General features: G+C 34.2%; 1 protein-coding gene across 3 annotated transcripts in view; it reads right to left on the reverse strand.

The window, feature by feature from the left end:
* LOC117111553 (protein Shroom2-like) overlaps positions 1-23,666 on the reverse strand; it is a 36,554-nt gene extending 12,888 nt beyond the window's left edge. Inside the window, exons 1-5 of one of the 3 annotated variants that reach the window (XM_033254491.1) lie at positions 23,246-23,666; positions 12,656-12,820; positions 8,815-12,118; positions 8,424-8,545; positions 7,148-7,477 (exon numbers count right to left, since the gene is read on the reverse strand). In XM_033254491.1, coding sequence (XP_033110382.1) covers positions 7,148-7,477; positions 8,424-8,545; positions 8,815-12,118; positions 12,656-12,738 — 3,839 coding nt within the window. In that variant the 5' untranslated portion in view covers positions 12,739-12,820; positions 23,246-23,666. Of the gene's footprint in view, positions 1-7,147; positions 7,526-8,423; positions 8,546-8,814; positions 12,119-12,655; positions 12,821-23,245 lie in introns of all 3 variants that reach the window. The other 2 variants (XM_033254489.1, XM_033254490.1) reach the window with 2 other exon arrangements.
* Positions 23,667-24,940: the final 1,274 nt, after the last annotated feature.

Consider the following 24,940-nt stretch of genomic DNA (forward strand, 5'->3'; position numbering starts at 1 on the left):
AATCTTAATGTACAATTGCTGGAATCCTTTTAATATGGCAATCAGTGTATTGTATCACTCTAATGACTGATAATATAATCATTCTTCCCAGTCAATACCTTCACAGGAAAAGGCAATACAGTATTTCATTCAATGCAAGTGTATACGTGAAATCACAACAGATTGAGTCACATCTTGAGACGATGATTATAGCATATTACCACAATGAAAATAAGCCAAGACTGACAAGACATTCCCATGTTCGCAAGTATGTCCATATGGCATGCCAGAAAGGCAACTTTCAAACACACACCATTTTCAATCACATTAAAATCACACTAGATCTTAAAACACACACTATTTTTTAATTAACTCAATTTTCTAACACAATTGATTTTCAAACACCAGAAAAATAATTATGATTATAATATAAATAATATTATATATATTTAAAAAAATGTGCAAATTAATATATTTATTTTATTTATTTGTTTCGGTATATGATTTGCAATCGGCAGCAAATGGCTGAATTTGATAGGCATTAAATTACATTATAAAACACATATAAATACAGACAATATAAAAACATGTAAACACATTAAACAGAGGTATTTGAATTGACTTTAATATTATTAATATACAATTAAGTAATTATGAACAGTGCATGTGTGTTATGCTAATGTAAGCATTAATGTCTACTGTAGTTCATCTGGTATATTATAAGCTTACTCACTGTAGGCCACTTTGTAGAAGGATAAAGTGAGAGGGGGAGGGGAGGTGAGAAAGGGGTTCAAGAGCAGTGCATATATCCAGGAATTACCTTTCAACTTTATAGGGATAGTCAATAAAATTCAACTTTAGAGCCAATCTTATTATATATCTGCTGAGGTATACTAATTTAAACCATACCCTGGGAGAGGAAGGAAATGTTGTGAGGAGGGAAATGATGGCAAGTAAATCAACGTAAAGTGGAAGATGAGCTTATACACAAGGTGGGTTCTACCTGAGCAATGACTTCAGCAAATCACCTGGTAGTAATTGTGTGGCTCTACTCCAATACTGTACTCACATTTTTTTGAAATTATTATTTTTAGAAATTATTATTATTATTATTATTATTATTCTGCCGCTGGTTTCATATTTAACCTTTCTCTGTAAATGTATGACTCAACAATGAATTAAAGGACAATTTAGTAATAAAACCTTGAACTTGGGGATACTATTGTTTTTACAGATTGCTGTAGGTCATGGTCAAATACTACTTCACTAAATTACATCTGAATAGGGACACATCAATCATTACATCAGTGGCAGACAAACATGTGATAAATAGGACAAATTTATAAATTGGTTTAAAGCTGAATTTAACTTTCTGGGTCAAGGTTTTCATGATGACCCCTAATCTTGAAGATTACATACTTCTCTAGCAAAACCTACTGTAGATATCCACATAGCCTAGCTACCTTTCACTAGGTTGGCCTGTTCACATTAACCTGTTAAAAGGAATGTTCATTATGCTTGCATGCAGGGGCAGCGCCAGGAATTCCCTGACGGGGAGTCCAGCTCCCCGACAAGGTGGTCCAAGCTCCCCGATATGTGGTCCACCCCCATCCTCCCCATGGGAGAAAATTGTGTTGATTATGGTATCTTTTTTTATCACGATAGTGTACAACACCTCGCATATACTGTAGCACTGCTCGCACTAAACAGTTTTTAATCCCAAAAATTTGACAACTTATTAAGGCATACCTAAATTGTATTTTTGGCAATCGAGATTTCATTTGCTTGCTGGAAGTTCACCGACAGGGGGTTCAACCGGGGGATCTAGAGGTCCTTGGCAGGAGTCCTTTACCTCCTGGAACCCCCGCTAGCACCGCCCCTGCTTACATGATAAAGGAAAACACAGAAAATAGGTGCTGTATATAAATAAGTAAATATATAAATAAGTCATACAATTTTGAGAGTGGAAGGCTCACTGGCTCATAACTAACTCTGAGGCCCAAAGTGGAGGGCTCACTCTCTCATAACTTACTCTAAGCCCCTAGTGGAGGGCTCGCTGGCCCATAACTAACTCTGAGGCCCCAAGTGGAGGGCTCACTGGCTCATAACTAACTCTGAGGCCCCAAGTGGAGGGCACACTGGCTCATAACTTACTCTGAGCCCCAAGTGGAAGGCTCGCTGGCTCATAACTAACTCTGAGGCCCCAAGTGAGGGGTCACTGGCTCATTACTCACAGATGATTTCAAATAATTATGAGTCTGTTCGTTGCCAGAAAAATAGTTTCTCTTAATTTTTAATCGCAATTTCAGGTAATAACTACACATAAGTAAGCAATCCAAATATTTGAATTTAAATTTCAACACAAATAGCACTAAAAGCATCCGCATTTACATGTATACCACAATATCTCCATGCTTACCTTTAAAATATATAACTGTGCTAAAAATGCAGACTGTGATGCAAGTTTCAATTACAAGTTTTCATTTATACTAAAGTTTATGTTCAAGATCTATAAATGTTAAGCAGAGACAGCCCAGGACACAGATCATAAAAAAATAAAACAATTTTGGGTGAAACAAAGTATTGCCACAGAATGCATGAAATTACTGTAGCGCTGCTCGCACTAAACAGTTTTTAATCCCGAAAATTTGACAACTTATTAAGGCATACCTAAATTGTATTTTTGGCAATCGAGATTTCATTTGCTTGCTGGAAGTTCACCGACAGGGGGTTTAACCGGGGGATCCAGAGGTCCTTGGCAGGAGTCCTTTACCTCCTGGAACCCCTGCTAGCACCGCCCCTGCTTACATGATAAAGGAAAACACAGAAAATAGGTGCTGTATATAAATAAGTAAATATATAAATAAGTCATACAATTTTGAGAGTGGAAGGCTCACTGGCTCATAACTAACTCTGAGGCCCGAAGTGGAGGGCTCACTCTCTCATAACTTACTCTAAGCCCCTAGTGGAGGGCTCGCTGGCCCATAACTAACTCTGAGGCCCCAAGTGGAGGGCTCACTGGCTCATAACTTACTCTGAGCCCCAAGTGGAAGGCTCGCTGGCTCATAACTAACTCTGAGGCCCCAAGTGAGGGGTCACTGGCTCATTACTCACAGATGATTTCAAATAATTATGAGTCTGTTCGTTGCCAGAAAAATAGTTTCTCTTAATTTTTAATCGCAATTTCAGGTAATAACTACACATAAGTAAGCAATCCAAATATTTGAATTTAAATTTCAACACAAATAGCACTAAAAGCATCCGCATTTACATGTATACCACAATATCTCCATGCTTACCTTTAAAATATATAACTGTGCTAAAAATGCAGACTGTGATGCAAGTTTCAATTACAAGTTTTCATTTATACTAAAGTTTATGTTCAAGATCTATAAATGTTAAGCAGAGACAGCCCAGGACACAGATCATAAAAAAATAAAACAATTTTGGGTGAAACAAAGTATTGCCACAGAATGCATGAAATAGTTTGATTTTAAATAGCACATACTTACTGAGTCCTGATAAGGAAATTGAATAAATATTTTGTAAATACTTTCACATGTATCTTGACAGAGGCCCCTGGCTACAATGAGCCTACGAACAGTACAAGTTTACACAGAGAACTCAACCATTTCTGATTTAGGGGTGATTACCATAGCAAACATTGAACCAATAATCTCCCCTTTCACTTATGTATAAAAAAAAACTATTGCAGATAAGAATCAGATTTTTTTATATGCTGGTGCAAAAGAATTTCTTTGTTTCTATGCATGATTGAGACTGGGAATAATACCATTTTGAAGGCATTATGAGTATGCACTCAAGGTTCCATTTTTACATCTAAGTGTCACTACAGTATTTGAACTGTTGTTATTTATAATATTGTTTATTATTAAGATCATTATTATGTTAAATTATATGGTACCCCTAAAATAGTTGTTTGACATTGGTATTCACAATTTTACAAACCACTATACTTTTTTTTTTTATAAGAACCAGTACAATTTTGTCCAGGCTCAGTAGTTTTTTTTTTTGTTTTTTTTGTTTTTTTGGGCCAATTTAAGGTTCAAAATATTCTGTGTGCACATGACCCATTTCCGTTACAGTTCATTCAAGAGAAATCTTAAAACTTTTTAGAATGGATTATTTTTCACTTGGGACCTTTGATAATTTTTGAATTGGCGCAGTAAAAATTTCTGATTTATTACTATGATAAAGAAAATGTCTCAAATAAAATGTAGTAATTTTTTAAGGACCACATTGGAAATAAGTGCCTTGTGTGCTTTTATGTGCTTCATCCGAGTAATTTTTTATACTATGCTTTTTTTTAATTAATTGTGTATATTATTTTCACTGAATAAACTCAATCAATCTTTCAATCAATCAATCAATCAATAATTTATCCATATAAAATTTAAACAATGTGACTCTGGCCCACAAATATGATTAAACATTTAAACTGCTAAACAACAGAATAAAGCAGTACAGTATATCAATTTGTTAATTCTTACTTTCTATGCTTTAAGGAAGTAAAGCTACACTAGAAATAATTTAAGGTTCTTTGTTTTCACTACATTATTATTATCCTATACGATTCCTCATTCCACAGACTAACAAAATGTAACCCGAGATGGGGCCGGCACCAGGATTTGGACAACTGGATGAACCAAAGCTGTTTTTCAATGGGAGGGGATAATAGAGGATGGAGTGGGGGTTGGGAGTATGGCAGTTTCTAATGTAGACCAAAAGAGTATAGCGGGAAAGCATCTTTAAATTAAAAAACATGAAGTAGTGCTCATATTCTACCTTCACTTGCTTGGCCATTGTATATATATTTTCCCAGCCAATTCTATCCCTGGGTTCCTAATTATTTTGTGTGGGAATTTCCATTTTTATTTTTGAACAGTATCAAAAATCATGTTGAATCTGAAAACAATGGGTAGAAAATGAAACAATGAACCTATTAAAGACAACAGAGGATATATTAATGGCTTATGTTCTATCATTTGGTTTGCACACAGCTCTTGCGTGTCAACGCTTGCTTTCCGGTGCTTCCTGGCTATTACATTCAAGTACCAAATAAAACATCCATTTCCGGCCAAAACAATTCTCATAATGAAGCTGCTAATTGGCATTATGAAAGATATATTTCTACCGAGGGAGATGAAGGTGCAAACTGGCTCTCGCATGTTCTACCTGTCCACTTGTCTTTTTTCACTATTATGTCTTGAAAATAAATGTACATTTATTTGTACATATGTCAATGCCTCCAAAGGCCAGGGTAATGTGAAGCAATTTCATACTTTTATATAAAGCACAAATATTAATTTATTAAAACACATTTATGCTCCTAATCTTTATTATTATTTTTCTTTTACACAATAAGTATTGATCAATAGAAACAGAAAATGAGCAAATTAGAAACATCGAAGTGATAATGAAATCTAAATTGCAGGGATGTTGACAGATGAAAATTTAAAACTTCTGTGAAGGCCTAGCGTTTTTTTAAGTTTTACTTTCCACAGCGATACTATTTAAGAACAGGGATCACCATCGTCATCATCATCTTTTAAAGTCTGTATTCCGCGCATACGAGGGTTACACTGTTGAAAAAGCTGTACAGTTAGCTGTAAGGTAGGTGTATGCTTTAACTTAATATAACTAATGCAAATGTCTAGTACAAGCTTATTTACAAGCTCAACATCACACAAATTCTGTAAAAATTATTTTAAGAGACTGTGGAAAAAATATGTAAATTTAAGCCTTAGCAGAGGGAGAACGATTATACTGTGCATATTTTATTACTTTTTGATTCTGACAAGCAGTTCTTAAAGTTTTCACAAAGCTTATTTACAGCCAAATTCGGCCTGCCTTGTGACTTATCATTAATGTACTTTATTCAAGAACAACATGTGTACTGAGTATTGTTTAATGACTTTGATTTAATCAATGAGTTTTCGTACTGTATGTTTTTTTCCCCTTTTTTCCTTGGAATGCACATATGATTATAATGGTTCCTATTGCACAAACATTTAGATCAAGTTTTCATAAAATAACTACCAAACCAATACAGGAAGATTTAATATTTATAAGAACTAATAGGGAAATTATATCCAAGGAGCTAACTTCCTTCATGAAATCCTAACCACAAAACAATTTGATGACATATTTCCCCTATAGGCAAACTAATGGATAATATGAATATTTATTGTATTTGCATCCTGCTCATTAAATACAAAAGTTTTATATAGCATTTTCACTCTTACCCAATGATGGGTGATTGCCACTTAAAGAAGAGAAATTATGGGCCATGAAAGTTGGATCTTGTAGCAAATAAATACTAAATTGACAGCGGCGGATTTAGTGGGGGCTGAGCTAGCCCCAGCCTTCCCTTATAAAAGTTTTTAAAAAAAAGAAAAAAAGAAGAGAAATTATGGGCCATGAAAGTTGGATCTTGTAGCAAATAAATACTAAATTGACAGCGGCGGATTTAGTGGGGGCTGAGCTAGCCCCAGCCTCCCCTTATAAAAGTTTTTAAAAAAAAAGAAAAAAAAAAGAAAGGAAGAAAGAAAAAGAAAAAAGTGAACACCAAAATGTCTCAGAGGTTATTTTCTTTTCGCCTAGAACACAAAAATTTAGCAGGGTAGTATTATCTCGATCGGCCCCCTTTATGACCATCTCTCGATCTGCCCTTGTTTAAAATAATGGATGACCCCTTACATAGTTTCTGGAAGTGTTGGTTTCTTAAGGTTAGTTTATGCTGTGACCTCTACTTTATTAAAAAAAAAACAAAAAACATAAAAGACATTTTCGTGAGTCCATCTCACCATCATTGAAATTCGTCAATTTAGGTTTGGAAACTACATGTTGGAGGATCTTGGAATTAAAAAGAAATAAATGAAAACATAAATAAACATAAACGTAAATAAAAAAAAAATGAATGAATTAAAGACAACTGTCATTACCAATATAATGAGTGTCAAATTTAAACGTAAATTTAAAAAAAATGAATGAAATTAATGACAACTGTCTTTACCAATATGAGTGTTCAAATTTTCTGCCATTACCTTTCATTGAGAGAAAAATAATTCTCACAGCCAGAGAATATTTGACATGAAAGCAAACTAACAATTGTTAAGTACAATGAAAAAAAACCAAAAAAACATACCTTTGTAGTTTGTTATTCGACTGTTCCACAAATTTTTCTGTGGATGGTTTACATTCTGAGCCCAGAATGTTCAGTTGGTTTATTGCATTTTCTCGTGGTGGCAGAGGAAGCGCTGTATCTGATATGTGCGACTGGTCTTCCAATACTTCTGGTGGGGGTGGAGGAAGATCTTCAAAAGGCACATCGGTGTCAATAGGTGTCGCTGGTGGAGATGGTAGTATAAAGCTATCAGCTGTGTTAAAACGGGACTTGTCAATGTCCGGTCTGAATCGGGAATCCTTCTGTTCAGTACCAGCTATTATGTCAGGCGTATCACTACTGCGAGTAGAACCGTCAGAATCTTCTTCACGACGGACAGTTGAATGAATGATATTCGGACTATGTATATAACAAGATAAGTAAAGTTTACTAACTTCAAATAATTCATTAATATATAAATATTTTCTTAATAAAAAAAATTTTTTGTTAATATAACATAATAATTGTAATTGCTAGTTTGAAAATGATTATAAAAAATAATTTTCTATAAAATGTTCATGACGTTTACAAACAGTTACTTGTAAAAAGCCCAACTTATGAATGGTTAGCAGTTAAGTTGTCTGGAAGTCAAAAAATATCAAGAGCAGATTCTGTTTTTGAACAGGCGAACATAATTATAATTTCAAAATATTTACGGAAGTATATCAACATTCATGGGTTAACAACATCGAATACAAATATTAAGTTCAGTGAACAAAAGAGGGCTCACTACAGGTCTTCCAGCAATAAGGTATCAATTGAAAAAGAGGAAGTTCCAGAGTTCAATTAAATAAATTGTGAATTTTTAACATCTTTGAAATATCACAAGACAATATGCAAATATAATCAGCGGAATGCAATATTTGACTATCAGTTAGGAGTATCCTTTTTTCTCTCTCTTGCATTGGTGCAGAACAAACCAAATGTCAAAAGTCCTTGAATAAACTACATGGGCTATGCTGAAAATAACAAAATAAAAGTGGGACCAACTTTCATTATTTTAGAAAAATATATTAAGATTTGTTTTTCTACTAGTGGTCGAATGTCAGCATTTAAAATCTGTTCATTTCAGTATTTCCCTATGTTTCAACACAGTCTAATTTGAGTTGCAACACTTACGATGTGGAAAATTGTTGCTTGTTCTACATTACAAATCTCTGTGATTTGTGAAAATCAATAAGTTGCAATTAATCATAACTACATGTTTTAAAAAGAAATATATTAGAAACATGATTTCTAGCTATTAATTTTTTCTTACCTTAAAACATCAGTATTTGGAAATTTAAAGACTGGAGAAGACAGGCTTTTGCTCAGTTTAGCTTGAGTTTCATGAACCTCTTCTTCCATTTCTAGAATAGTCTGGTGTGATGTCTCATTCTTCTAAAAAACAATAAATTATTTTACTTAACAGTAACTATAACTGTGAACCATCAAACAAAGCTGAATGCTTCAGAGATATTTGAATTCAAACATGTCTTTCCATACGAACCAAAGAGTCTTAAAAACATACAGTAGATATGAGGAACATTCACCTCTAACCTACAGGTCCAGCAATACTTCTTGATGCTTTCACAATATGGAAATTTATTATGATAAATACTTTATTATTTTCAATAATATAATTCAATTAATTGAAAAAAAATGTTTACCTCTAATATTCCTTGTTTATTTCCTTGAGGTTGATAGTGGACCCCACTCCAGTCTGAAGGTTCCTCCACCCGGAATGGGAAACCACTCTTACTGTCTGCTTGGTGAGGTCTGTTTCTAAGATTTTCTGTACTGTCAATTCCATGCTGTATATTTGTAATTTGATCCAATGGTTTTACTTTTACAGGGGGCTGTAGCAGCAAAGAGTTTGTTCGTCGAATAGACGCACGATCCTCATTATTTTGAATGTAACTGCCCATTGATACCCGTCCCTTGGTCACATCATAAGAAAATGCTCGCTGTATGTAAGTTGGGATTGTTACACCACTCCCTTTTCCTGCTGTGTTTGGAGATGGAGGCTTTGGAATTGGTGACAAAGATGATGTTGAGCTTGATGATGAAAACTGACCTGACTGATTATAAGATTGTCTGGTTGAGCTCATGCTTGATGACCTGGAGTGTGTTATTCCAACAGGAGATGTTACTTGGTCTGAGAGGCTTCCTTGGTGAGAGCTACCAGATATTGATGTTGATCGTGGAGAAATCAAACTACTCATACTATCAGTACGTATGCTTTTGGTTTTGTAGAAGTTTAACAGTGCATCCTGGGCTTGAAGCTTGCTAGCTTGAGGGTCAGACAGCCTTTGCGATTTGGGAATAGCACCACTTGGGTCTGAAATCTTATGTCCTTGCATACTATTATATGGCTTATTGTGGCGTTCTGAGTCAGACTTTGAATGCTGGTGTTCTACCTTTATGTCATCGAATGGTTTCTTGCGATACTTCCTTGGGTCAGAAAATCTATGAGTTCTGTCCCCCTTTTCATCTGTTGGATTACGTTTGTAGAGATTTGCCTCTGATGCTCTGAACTTGTTCTGGCCACCATCTGAATCCCCACTAAATTGCTGGGAATGAGAACTCCGCCTACTGCTGCAGTTACTACTACTAGAGGAGTCGGAATGTCTTGGAGATGGTGGTTGCATAGGATATTGTGGATATGATGTTTTTTGCAACACCTTCTGTTGCATTGCTTTCAACTGCTGGCTATAATCCTCATTTGTTTGATCATGAAACTTGTCATGGTGATGTCTTTCTTGCCTTGATGATTTGCTTTTAGAAGAATTTAAGGGAATTTGTCTGGAGTGATCATATTGTGAAGTATCTTCTCGATGGTAATCTTTGGTAGATGAATAATAGTCTGCTTGTTTATCAGTGGAAGGAGCTACCATCTGATCTCTTTGGAGCTGGGACAGAATAGAACTAGAGGATGAATATGACATCTTCCTTAAGTCACTAGATGAGAAGTTAGATTCACCAGCTGGAGCAGTAGCATTAAGGTTACTGGTCTCATGTTGTTGTCTATATGCAAATCTTTTTGTGAAATCTTCTGTTACATTACCAAAGTTAGTGTTTGGATGATCATCTAAAAACACATCCGAGTTACTTCGTCCCCGTGATGGCTGCTCAACTAAATTGTTTTCAAAAATTGGCGAACTAATAGGAGAACGCACCCGAGATACCTCTGGTACAGGTGGATTTGAAACTTCTTTTATTGTTTTGGAATTCACATTTGTTTTTTGATACTGAGCATCAGCAGTTTCTACAAGGTGTTTCCATTCTTCTTCTTTTTTGTGATCATCTGGACTCTTCCAGGTCCTTCCAGCTACTGCTTCGTCAAGGGATCCACTACATCGTTTGTTTCTCTCTGGTTCGTTTGCACTTATTTCCGTTGAGTATTTATGTAAACTGATCTGTTCTGGTCTGCAGTTATCAAAGGATTGTCTGGAATGTTGAAGTGAATTTCTTTTCATAATTGGATATGTGTTCTCCTCCATTTTGTTACTTAAAAACAACTTTGGCTCTTCTTGAGAATAGGATCTGTCTGGGGAGTTATCTTCTCTTTGAAGAGCTTGTTCAAGATGATTTCGATAATGATCAACAAGGTTTTCTGAGCTCAAGGTGCTTGATAAGGTATTTGGTTGAGGCGATACAGATTCTACATCAATGTCTCTAGTTGGAGGAGAGGGTACATTGTAAGCGTTATAGTCATAAGGCTTGCTATATTCATTTTGCTCACTTTTTTCATATGCATAGAAGTCATCAGAATTTCCAGGCTCATCAGTCTGGACCTGGTAAAGAGTTGCTGTGAAAAGACCCGAGTTTGATGAATAGGTTTCTTTTTTCTTTATTGTTGTTTTAGTCTTTGGTGAAACAATAACTGGTCTTGCATTATACTGTTCATTTCTTTGCTTTTCATTTGAAAAAGTATTCTGTCTAGGTGTAATCATCTCTTGTTCACGGGTAAGTTTAACAGGTGGTAATGAATCACTTGTGATGGTGTTGTTTCTTGTTGTTGCATTGTTGTCCGCTTGTGTATTCGGACCACTATGAACTGGCCACGAGGAAGATTTTGCATGGTCACTGATGAGACTAGGCTTAGCAAGGCTAGATACATCTCGAATAGGTGGCGGAGGTGGATTCATCTTCACATGTTCCACTACATTATGTGGAATGTACACAGGATCTTGATTACTTTCTCGTTTATATGTCATATCACTGTCTCTGGGAAGTTTCTGCTTTTGAAAGTCAATTGGATCAACCTCAATAGCAAATTGCCTAACAGGCATTTGAACTTTTCCAGAACTCCAGTTATTATTCTGTGAATGAGATGTTCCATATACCTGACTTTTTTGTATATAGTACTCCTGTCCATGTAGTTGGTGGGAAGATCCATTCTGTATGTCACTTTTATTTGGAATGGTTCCCATGAATGCTATTGCTTTATCTCGGTTAATCTGTTTTGATACAACTTTTTTAGGGTACACATCGGCCGGTTCAATTTCAAGACTCGCTGAACGAAATTTAGGATTATAAGCAGTTGATGGTTTAATAGGTCCGGTGGTGAAGTTGTCCATTTGTACATAATCCTGACCACTGCCTGAATAATCAGGCCTCCCAGTTAGATTCATACTATCAATTTGTGATGCAACCCTCTTTACCATTCCGTAGTGAGGCTTTGAATGTCTGTGTTCCGAATCAAAGATATTTGAATTCAAACTGCTTAAAGATTTGGCATTTTTTTTTAGTGACAGGTTTTTCTCCTGGTTCTGGGTGAAGGAGTCACTTACTCTCCTATGATACATGGTACTCTTGTCCTCATCTACACTAATGACTGATCTGGATTCAGGTTTGTGCTGAGGTACAATGGAATCCTGATGTTTATGAGTGTCTGTGATATGAAGATTAAAAGAGTTCACTCCTCCAGGATTGTGCCATGACTTGGGCCTTGGTGCTGGAGCTGGGTTACTGCATAAATAAAAATCAATCAATAAAAGTGTTAGGAACCTAAGAGTAAAATGTGAAAATAACAATAAAAGACAGTTTAACAGTTAATTTGTACTCTGCTTTTTTAATAGTAATTTTTAATTAACTAATTATCATCTCAAAATAAACTTTCTTAATTCAACCAAAGAAAACAGGTGTTTCAGATAGATCATCCAATAAGACAACCCTAAGCCATCTCTAAGCCATGACTGCTCTTTCTCTGTTTACAAACTGGGAATTTTTGCCCGTGAAAGAATTCTGATATTTTCAGAAGATAGAATGAGCTATAAAATTTCCAACACACAGTCTACTAAAATTGGCTTTTCAAAAAAAACTTCCAACATGAAATACTAAGATTTTAGCCATGGTTCCACACTTGATGCATAAATCATCTAAACCTGTCTACCCATTATGCATTCATATACTATATATAGCCAACACATTAGAGATAATCAACAATTTACAATAAAAAATTGAATGGGAATAATTTAATAATATAAGAGTAATATTTACACTAACCCTTCTTTCTTTTTAATTCGTTTGACACCAAACAATTGACTTCTTACTGGTGACTCGCTTTGTGGCTGTTGCTGCATAAACATGACACTCTCCTTCTCATGTATCTCTTTCACTCGTTTATATAGTTCTGTGGATCGATCATTATTTGGAAGTTCTGAAGGCACTCTAGAATGACAAGAAAAATATAAAAAATATTAAGTTAGCAGACATTAAAAGAGACAGGACCAATGTCTGTTTATAAGTCTAATCCGAAATAAGGTGTGCTAACGTTAAACTTGCATTTCAGCCATATAGATGAAACACACAGAGACGTTACAGTAGGTCTCCACGGTTCAGTACAGACACAGAGGCATAGTTTAACTATGACTGAGCTAAGCTGCTGTGTTGATTCTATTTGTGTCTGTTATATCATATAGTACCATGTTTAAATGTAATCATCCATCCATAATTATCAACATTTTCAAAAGAGTACAAAATATATGCTTTAGGGGGGGGAAGGGGTTGAAAGTGTAGGCACATGTACAGTATTCTTTTTATGAAAAAGATAAAATGTTGATCTCAAAAGGAGAAAAAAATCAGTCCAAGGTCCTCGATGGGAGGGCCGATGCACCGACGAGGGGGAAAGATTTCCCCGAGGAGAGCAAAGTGGACGTGGTGGAGCGTCACTTAAAATGTTTTTAAAGTTGTCCAGGAGGAAAAGCCACTACCCTAAATTTTGACAATTTAGGGGTTTCAAAGGCTTATTTAATCGATCTTAGAGTCTACTAATATGTGGAAAATACATATAATTTTTTTTCTCCCCGACAAATTGTGTTGAAGGGAGGGGATCACAGGGAAGTGTATGTTTTGTACTCTTTTAAAAATGTTTAGAATTATGGATGACCCTTTACCTACAGCAAAATCCTGTGTTGATAAACACTGATGTAGTTTACTATAATTTCATTTTTTAAAGTTTACTTGTTGAATACAATTTTTGAGGATCTTTCGTTATGTCAATTGGACTCTTGTTTGATAATTATTTCTTTAGTAAATACAATTACCAGCAGAAACTATAAACGTAAAGACATGCATTTATTTAACAAATCAGGGAACAAGTGAATTTCAGGTCAAACATTTAGCCATGGTTCAAACTGAAAATGCTCACCAAAATACATTACCGGCCCTCCCCCAGGAGCTGGGTAAAATAATGAAACAAATGGACCTATCACAATACAACTACAATGATACCATAGTACAGTAGTCAATCCAAATTAGTAATTGTAACTGGGAGACAGCTTACAGGAGGACTGCATGACTAGCGAGTTGGGCTGTGTTCGGTGATAGAGGCACTTTTGTAAAGGTATATTTTCATGGTTGGGAGGTACAAACAAGTACAGAACAATCACTCAATCACTCACTTAATCAGTCAGTCAATCAATAAATCACTCATTCTATTTATATCCATGCTAATTATGCTAAATTGTATGTTGTAACATAACATCGGCTAAATTTACCTTATTATTTCTGCAGCATAGAAAAGGATGACATGCTTCAAAAAGGTTAAAATTAAACCAATTATTTCCCACACTACTGTAAATCTAGTAAATCTATTGAGTCTACATCAGCTATTGACATTGGAGAGGGAAATATAAAAGAAGCGTATTGCAAATTACAATATAAAATACAACACCGATACCTGCAGAGTGCATGGTAAACCCAATGTACATTTCCAAAGTCTACAATAACGAGAGCGCTTTTAAAATTTCAAGACATATTTCTTGGCACTTCCCTGTTTTGTTGTTGAACAAATAAGATTATAATCATGCACATGTTGTATCTAGGCAGCCATGTTTGAGAACTCTACCATGATTCTGAATAGATTTCACAAGTACACAAATAGTCACGCTATATGCAAAGATTTCTAGCATTCCACCGTGGCTGGAAAACATATTGAAATTTCTGACAATAGCAGCTGAAATTTTAGGATCTCTTGTTACTACAAGGATACAAGGCTTCATCAACAAACAATGAATCATGATGACTTCAAAAAACATTTATGTTTAAAGTCAGTGAAAAATCAACATCAGATAAAAAATTTAAGGACCCAAAATTCTTACAGTGTCCCTAAAATTTGGATTACTAGAAAAAAAAAGTAATCTACAGTGTTGCCAAAGCCTTTGAAGAGAAACAATATGAACACCTTGCTACATCTCCCATGATGCTTCACTGTTGGTGACATGTAGGAGGCTAGAATACAGTATGCCTGCACAATACATTATTTAGATCAGAGCCAAAAAAAAAAAAAAAAATAAATAAATAAAATAAATTCACCAGAATGGTCACAATAATTTCAAATTTTAGTCTATAATTAAAAAGCATGAATTTGTAGTGTTATGAGAAGTGTATACTTTTGCTGGTTGTTGAACAATGTTCTGTATAAAGTATTATCTTTAATTGGCTTTCCTAATGCTCATTATTTTGATAGCCTGTATTCACTATTTTACACCTTTAAAACAATATCCTGAGTTTCCAACCATGTGATTAATGCGATTATGATTGCATAATTTCAATGCTGAACCTGTTAGAATATATCAATATTTTTAATTGTAATATTTCTACCTTTAATGTACTGTAATCCCTAAAATGTAATATGTAAAAATGAATTTTAAGCTATTTTATGTATTTTTGTAATCTTTAGGGCATACATTTTTTATATCATGTTGTATTTTTATGGTGGTTCTTGGTGTTTGAATAAATAAATAAATAAATAAAATAAATTTAGTGATAATAAAAGGATAATTTCTAGTTTTGTAAGATTTTTAGATCTATTTTTTTAAACTCTTTTATGGTTATCTAGTTTGCATGTAGGCCTAGTGTTTTAATGTTATAGGTTTATGATTATTGTTAACTCACAGGATTGATCATTATGAAAATTGGCACTATTTAAGTCATATTATCATTATTATTATTAATTATGCAAATTCATGAGATTGGCACCTTATGACGAACTCAATAATACAGAAAACCATATTTATTTAATAAAAAAAAAAACACTACACAACAATATGAATCATGACAACGAACAGGCAATTACTAGCCAGCTGATAATGGCATTGTTTTATTGATTTCATTACATTCTGCTTGACTTCATTAACTCAAACATGTTGCACTTGCCGAGTACAAAAATAATTTCAAGCACTCTGGTCTTTCACCCCAAAACCTTCTCTCGTTTCATTGCCTGATCAATGAAATTAATCCTATATTGTTCGCAAATACTCTACTGTACCTACCTCCAATATTTATCATTTTTCGATGAAGAACTAAAGCGAAATTTATGATGAAAATTCTGAAGGCAATGGAATTAACCAATTATTCTAATTATTATTATTAATAAAACTGGTGTTTTTTTAATATATCTGGCATTATATTTTCTATTAAAAAACCATAATTTGTTTTCTCTGCTTAATTTTAATATGCAGAGGAACAACTCCCAGGCAGACTTAATTTAACCTGAAAATAGCTGGCAAGTTATAAGTTTATTCATTCATTCCTCACTTGGTCTAGAGCCATGGTTCTCAAAACCGGGGTTTACGGACCACCAGGGGGGTGGCAGATGCCTTCAGAGGGCCATTAAATAGTCAAGGTTAAGCAAAGGGAGTCAGTGAAATGGATGGTGGTCAGTAACACAAAAAGTGATTTTTGGCAATCAACCATGTTTTACTGTATGTTATTTCAGTTAAGGCCCTATAAAAATATTATTAGTTTATCACCCTATCTGGGCTGGAAAAGTGATGAGGGAGGGAAGCTTTTTTTTTAAATTTTTTATTTTGCTAAAACCAAATATCACCCTTGGGTTGTTTGCTGGTGCATTGATATTCAAAGTAAAACATGATTTAGATAATGCAAACAATATCTAATAACTATTTGATAAAATAAATTTAAAAAAAATAAAATAAAATAAAAATAAAAAAATTTTCAAATTTTTTTTTTTTTTTTTTAAAGATTTTTTTTTCCCAGTACCATAGAAGAAATGCGAGCGGGGGTGATAAACTAATAATTTTTTTTATTGGGCCTAAATGACAGTGTGATATAAGACCATGAAAAACATTTTTAAAATACTGTATGAGAGGCCATTTCTATGTATCTAGAAATACACATTACTAATTTTTTTTTTGACATTGGCCCCAACAATTTATCTCAACCAAGGTGGGCCTAAGGTGGATGCTGACCAAGAGCCCAATCACACTTATTAGGCCGGCCTAGGGCCGCCTTAAATTACGACCAACTCAACAAAATTTTCGTTCACAGTGATTGTTTTAAGTCAGCCCAGGGCCGCCTTACGAATGTTCACACTTTTCCTTTGAGCCAGGTCGATGAATTGCAAGACAGGAAGTTTGAGGCGATCGCATTACATGATGGTGGAACGGTAAATCACAACCTAGAATAAACACATGGAATTCGCGCCAAACATGAACCTAATTTCAAATATTTTCCTCATACTTTTTCGATTTTCTAAGCGTAGCATTCTGCTTCATGATTATGGCGACGATAATTATTATAACCAAGGCCTATAATTAGCGCAACTCGACTTTACTCTGTGCAAAATCAGACTCGCGATTTTATATAGTATGGGTAAACTGTATAGGCCTGAAGGTTGCTGTCAATGTTTGGTCACAGACCGGGGACACAGATTGTGAATTAGTAGCATCGAGATATATCTATTTGGCAATAATAATTATTTAACGCTTTTTAGAACCAGCTTTGCTCATAAAAAAAAAAAGATTATTTTTTTTCTGTCCTCGGGGTCACGTGAGTACAGTAGCTTCACGAATGTCGACACAAAACGCACATAGTTGGTGAGGATGATGTTCACAGAAAGAATGATACCGTTTTACAGTTTTATAATTTTAGAATATAAACTTGTTAAATTAATGTGTGCTATACAAAAAATGGGGTTTATTGAGCTTGTAATAGGCCAATATATTTTTTCTCTACTGGAATTCTTCAACTGTAGAAAAGAAAGTCGAAGTATACGTCATCTGTCAAACTGTCCATGCGTAAGCTTTGTATCACATGGTATTTCACCATGTTTACAACTTGGTTTGTGATGGTGCTTATGCTTCACACAGAGGCTGTGAGTAATAATTAGTTAGGCATGGAGACCTTATATATAACAACTTTTATTCAAAAACAATAGTTCAACAGAATACAATTTACTCTACAGTTTCCTTAACAATTTATTTCTCAATGGTGTTTTTCGCGCAAGTCAGTTTGAATCAATGTTGTGGTTAGATAAATTAAGATGTCAAATTCGACCGCAATCAGAGCGAACTTGGGCCAGCTCAGGTTCGGCTTACATTTAGATATAAAGTTGGGTCGGCCCAGGGCCTGCATTTCGGGACCTGAGTCGACTCAAAAGACGGACTAACTTTAGGTCGGCTCAGGGCCGGCTTAACATTTATTGATTGTTCACACTTGAAAATTGCCGACCCTGGGCCGGCCCTGAGCCGATGTAACTCTCAAGTGTGATTGGGCTCCAAGTCTTACACGTACTCTAGAATCAAATGGCCTACTGTTGACAACAAAATCAAACCTATTGATAAACTGGCAGGTACAGTAACATGTACTGTAGGCCTAATCTCAATGTGTATTTTCTTGATTTGGTTTGTCCACTAAAACAGCATTGGCGTTATGATCACAATTCAAAGCTATTATGGTCTTGCCTAAACAACAAAAAAAAACCCCTTTGTAAGGCATTATTTCAACATCCTCGTGTTCAGTTAAATAAAACAAGTTTGACTATTTCCACAATAAAGTAATCAAAAATTTACATACTCAATAGGTTTCAATTAACACATTATTATACAATTTTGTTTCAACTTGCTTACAAAACCACAAAATAAAAGGTGGTATTATTTTCAGCACCAAAAGCACAGACACAGGCAAGATTTGTCCGGAGCCACCTGGTAGCCAAACAGGGCCAGCTGAAAACCCAGCAGCTGGCCTACAGTACAACTGTTTCACTAACATCAGTACCTCTATGGAACCAAACTGTAAAGTAATGTACTTGAATATGGCCGAATAACGTTTTTTATTAGTTTATCACCCTTGTGCACATGTCTTCTATGGTATTGAAAAAAAAATGTGAGTAAACAGTTAAAGTAGATATTATTTATATTATTTCAATGATGTTTTACTTTGAGTATCAATGCACCAGCAAACAACCCAAGGGTGATACTTGGCTTTAGCAAAAAAAAGAAAAAGAAAAAAAAAAAAAATACTGTAAATTGCCATTGCCATATTTTAGAAGGCCCAACTTCAAAGCAATTTAAATTTCATAGAATATAAAATGTAAAAAAAGGAAAAGAAATGGATGTACGGTATTTCCCAAATTAAAAAAAAAGGTGTTTTTTTTTCTTGGCTATTAAAGTACCAAGTGATCTGTTGCATGTTGGAAAATTCAATTGTGATGGATGTTTATAATCAGCAGCCACTACTGTACTGTAGTCAGCAAAAGTGAATCAGTATCTGAGTACCACAAATGAAACTAACATTTTGAAAATAAGAATAATGCGAATTGGCTGGTCTGAGCCAAACCAGCAATTTTACACTCCAAAGACACCACTTTCCACAGATAGTGATTAAAGTATTTAATGATTAGTTTAGCAATCACAAGCAACATATACATTAAATCTAGTAAAAACAATACAGATATAACAATTACCAAACAGTAAATACAGTACTTCATACAGTACCTCATTTTAACAACAGATCTAGGTCCAAACACAAAGAGTAAAATTGATAAATCCAACACACAAGATAAACTAAGAAATAATTACATTAATAATTAGTTTGTTAACAGGTTTGGGAAGATTATCGGTTCGGAACTGCAATTGGTGCACTCAGTCTACGAAGAACGACTAGTTAATAAGTTTGATAACGTGATGTCTGACGAAAGTCACCCGTTACATTCAACTATTGCTAGTTGCGTTATACAACGCAGCGGTAGACTGAGGGTACCGGCTGCTAACACGAACCGTTATTCTAACTCATTCATTGCGAGGGGCATTTACCTGTTTAATAGTAGATATGTAAGATAGTTATTATTTATTGCATTGAATTACTTTTCCTGCTTAATTTATTGAAAGAGCGATGTAATTTCCAAGGATTTGGATTAATAAAGTGATGTCTATGTCTATGTCTACATACCCCTCCGTCCGAACAGGGTTTGTAAATGAGAAAATGCATAATTCAGAGAGTTTGAATTTTCAGCATCTCAGTGTGGCGAGGGTAGGCTTAGGTCTATGCTACCAAATACAGGGCTAGGTAGGCCCTAAGCTTTGGCATGGGAGAAAAATTTTGTCACGAAATATGATTGGGATTTTACTTTTTTCTGCAACAAAATAATACTTTACAGAAGCCAAAATTAACTGTGCTCTCTGTAAAGTATTCATTTAAAGTGATTTCCGAATAAAAACATGACCATATAATGCCCAAAACGAGTGTTATTATTCTTTTTATAAAGATCGTGAATCCATGCGAATAGCGCCCCTAATGATGAAAGAGGGAGATTAACTGTATAGTATAGTATGCCTCAAAAAGCATGCACAGCTCAAATATAATATATTTCGGCAGAAAATGATTAGCATTTCTTGCTTGAATCTTGGTTTTGTATCACTTTATAGGACTGAATGATTTTTCTCCTACCTGATATAAAAATTTTAATTATTTCTGAAGAACTTTATATGCAAGTGTTCTTGTAGATAAAAACGATAGTAATGATGTCATCGCCGCAAAATGATGTTCAACAGAAATTTTTTATTCTTCGTTCACTAAGATTGCCAAAAACTCAAATCATCCCCTACACCCCTTTCTTCCTCCACGCCGTAATTGTTCCATCTCTCTTGGAAACTCCCGCCACACACTATTTCTTCCATTTTCTGGTTGCTTATTGAGGTTCTTGTCATCTTTCTTTCCTCATGCAATTAAAATTGCTAATGACCTACTATTGACCCTTTGTTTACTTCTCCCAATGAGATTAAAATTAAGTTAGGAATTCTTAACCAGTAATGTTTGGTTTTATTGTGTTGATTGTATACAGGTGTGTGTTGTTAATGAGTGGATAATACAGTAGCCCTTGATGGCTTTCGCAACAATAAACAGAACTTGAATCTTGAATTCGGTTCTTAAATTCGAGAGTTCGTAAATGAGAGGTTCGTAATTGGGAGATGTTACTGTATTGTACACTGTATGTTTTATAATCTGCACAACAAAAATGTTAATGTGCAGACATTTCAGACTCAATTTGAGATTGTCGTTTGCCTTGAGATACACAATTGTCAATACCGGAAGCATAGCAGAATTTTATTAACAACTATTATAATATCAAAGATTAATAAAAATGATGAATTGCTGGCAATGCTACCAGTAACATTAATGATGGCTCAAAATTTCCTCAAAACAATTTTTGCTGACGTCAGTGCTTTGTATTGCAATAACAATCACAAGGTAAACATGCCAGAATAAAATTATTGTTCACACATCAATCAAATCTGCTACTGACTAATATTGACATTAGGCATCAAGCAGACAGGTGATTTGTGTCTGTATGAAAGGCTATAAACTTGGTCTGAGAATCGTCAATAAACTGATCTATTAAAACATTACTGCAGGCCTACCTCAAATTCAACATTCCATCATACAATTCTGGACTGGGATTATAGCTACCTGTAGCTGTACACAGCGTAATATTACAAACACATTTATATTTTTTACATTAACCACCAGAAAGAATTTGTGCTTGCCAACTCACTATGGTATTGTTAATGTCTACAGTAGTAGGTCTACAGTATTATACTTCAATTTTTCCTAATTTTTGTCACCTTTCTGGACTGAAATCTATAAATTCTTTTAAATAATTCCAATTTCAACTGAGATTAAAGTCAATTTTGCATTTTTTTTTTGCGGATGTAATTTTTCCACTTGCACTGTAAACACTGCCTGCATACCGCAGACACATGATTCGCCAAGAGCGTCACAAGGGGTCTTGGCAAACGAAAAACAATAAACATATAAGACGTCAATTAAAAAATGGTAGGATTCTTCATCAATTAGATGGGATAGAACAAGAAACCAACATAAATAGTGAACAGTGAACAGGAGGAATAACACATGGAGGTCAAAAAGATTAGATACTTTACAGTAATGATAACCTTCTTTAAAACATAATAAAATCATAAGCAAAAAACATATGAAAAACATATGGAAGAGCTATATTTAGCTTTCTTGCATTATTATTCTTGAAAAAAAACACACTTTATCTACATTAGTCTCTCCCTACCCAGGCGCATACATTGTAGACCCAGCGTAGAGTTTATTTTTTAATTACTTTAAAATGATTTCAGCATGCAGTATAAGAAAAAAGAAAAATGTTAAATGTATTGAATTTTTTTAATTTTTAGTATGAAAAATACTAAAATATAAAATCAAAATTTTATTAAAAGCTGGTTCTTACAATGTGGAAAATGATCTTGATGTTTAGCAAACATTGAGTCAATGTAAACAGTCAAGTACCAGACACTAGATTAAATAAAGGTAATTTCATGTTATTTGAATCTAGAAAATTTATGTTAATTACATAATTTTGGATTTGAAATGTACTGCAACCAAATCATTAAATTTTCATTATCACAGTGCTTACTATGGAAACTTGTGAATGTGTAACCTTGGTGGTTACCTTAGCAACTATTTTCTCACCTGCATTTATTAATTTAATCCATATGACAATTTATTATGAAGCTATGAGAGTTACTGAACACCTACCAACTCTCTCACTGACTCTAGCAGTATCCAGTACATGTGTTCAGCAAACAATGCTGAGCATTCAGCCAGAAAACATCTATTCACACATTACAGCTTATCTTTTACGTGTAGACCTTTGTCAAGTAATGTCCGTAAATGATGGTATTAAGACTCCACATATGTTAAGTATACAAACTTAATCATATCCAACACTAACAAATTTGTGGTAAACATACATGGTGTATTTTATGCAGTTTATGCCACTGATGAGGAGCTTAATATTTTCAAATTGGTGATAATGATAATTAAACCACAATGAATTTGCCTTTTGATGGTTGTGGTTTTAACCAATATTAGATGGTCAGACTGCCATAGTTTCTACACAATACACTACAACAAAATATGATAGATATGTAGTGAACAAATAAAAGGTAACAGGATACTCAGAATTCCAAGATCTTAGATTAAATTGGCATCAAGATTAAACTAATATTCAGTTACACCAATAAAGAAACTAAGTGGACTTGATTTAATTAAAATATCTGGAATGTAATTCAAATTTCTGGGAGATTCTTAAGATTTCTTTAAGAGTATTATGAGCCTACAGCTCTATCAATTCTTGTATCTGCGAAAGTATTCGTTGTTGTATATAAATTCAAAACATAATTTATAAACAATTATAGAAACATAGCATAGTTCCTATATCTTTCTATGGGAACTCAACAGTTTACAAAGACAGTTTCATGGTGGTCAAAAAATATACTTTGATAATTTCTTTTAGATTCTAGTGGCAACAAATAGGATACTTACAGTCTACACCCATAGGCATATTACTATATCGTACATTGCTAATATATATCCAAATACTGATTGTAACATTAATGTTATTAATGTATTTCCTCACACTTGATCAGTTGGTTCATCAGAGCTGTTTGAATTCACAGAACGGGGAAACTTCAAATGTTTCCAAGCTTAAATCACTATATAATGTATTATGAATGGTGCCAGTTACCGGATAGACAAGTGAGGTCTAACAAGCTTCAATGCTCTCAAACAAACACTGCCCATTCACTGGATTCATTGTCATACAGAGCTGACCAATCACAGACAGTGTACTAGCAACCCATGGCAAGGTGAGACAGCTCAACCAGTAAATAAGAAAGATAATGAGAGAAAACACCTTCAATACAGCTAGGTAGAACAAGTAAAAGATGGAAAAAATTGGATTGACAAATCCTACTTTAATGAGAGCAGGAAGTCAGAGACAGTGTTAATTTAGCCTCTAAAACCTAAACCAACCAAATAAGGTGTTTATTGTTGAGAGCTGAATAATCAATATCTGTAATACAAAGGTTATTTCATATGCAAATTTTGCTCACATAAAGGATGATGATAAATCTATTGTGTGTAAAGTATGTTGAAATAAAAAAAGATCCTTAGCAATCAACTCAGGGACATTCACTGTCAACAACATTTAAAAAAAATATATAAATCACTATTATATAATTAAAATCTATTTATACTTTTGGACATGAGAATAGCATATTTATTCTATTTTAAATTGTTTTAAGCTTTTTTTGTTTTATCTGTATGGGTTGTGGGTGGTTCCTTCACCTTGTTCTTTAGACACACCCTCTCTAAAGCGTATTTGAATAAATTATAAATAACTTTCCTTTTTTTAAAGATCATGCTGTTCTAAATTTCAATATCACTTACTGTAAATGACTGAATAAGCACCTCTCTTGCTCTTATACTTTTAATAAGCATCATGGTGCTTAAACGAGAGTGCATTACCAAACAAACTTGCCTTGATTTGCTTTCTGCAATTGGTATACTATTATTAAACAGAGATAACTACAGTAGTAACAAGTCATATATTATAGGTTTATGTCAAACATACGTTGAAATTTAACAATTCACTTGTCGAGTACACAGGTATTTCGTGTCCACCTACCAACGTCGAGAGTAATAGTCAGCAATATTTGAAAACAGCAATTTCACGTTGCCACATTACACTCACACTTTTATCATTGGTTTTAATGTAGAATGTTCTATATTTGGGAGTCTGCCTTGTCTCTTTTTTGCAGAGACTTAAATCACACCTTTTTCTTTGTTTTTTTTTTGTTAATTTTTAATTTTGTTGTTAGGAACGGCTAGGCTAGATGCCAACACTATTAAAGTGTCCGTGAGTCATGTATGGCACTTGCTAACCACTGTTTAAATATCTGATATTATTATTATCAACAAAATCCCTTAAAGAGTACACAATAAAATTTTAATTAATGTGAAATATGTTTATTTGTGAAATTTTTTTGAAATTAATGTTTGAATTTTCATACTGATTGCTAAAGAAAGCAAAATCAGTGTGTTATTTTTCTTATCAGTTTGGTTTCTTGTGAAAATGATGAAAACGATTTCATGATCCTAATATGGCTTGAAATAGTCAGTACAATTAGTGATAAGGTAGTTGAGAACAAAATGTTACACAGAAAAAAAACCCCAAAA

The sequence above is a fragment of the Anneissia japonica genome, unplaced genomic scaffold (assembly GCF_011630105.1).
Source record: "Anneissia japonica isolate Jap-2015-1 unplaced genomic scaffold, ASM1163010v1 scaffold287897_len220637_cov155, whole genome shotgun sequence".
NCBI lineage: Eukaryota > Metazoa > Echinodermata > Crinoidea > Comatulida > Comatulidae > Anneissia > Anneissia japonica.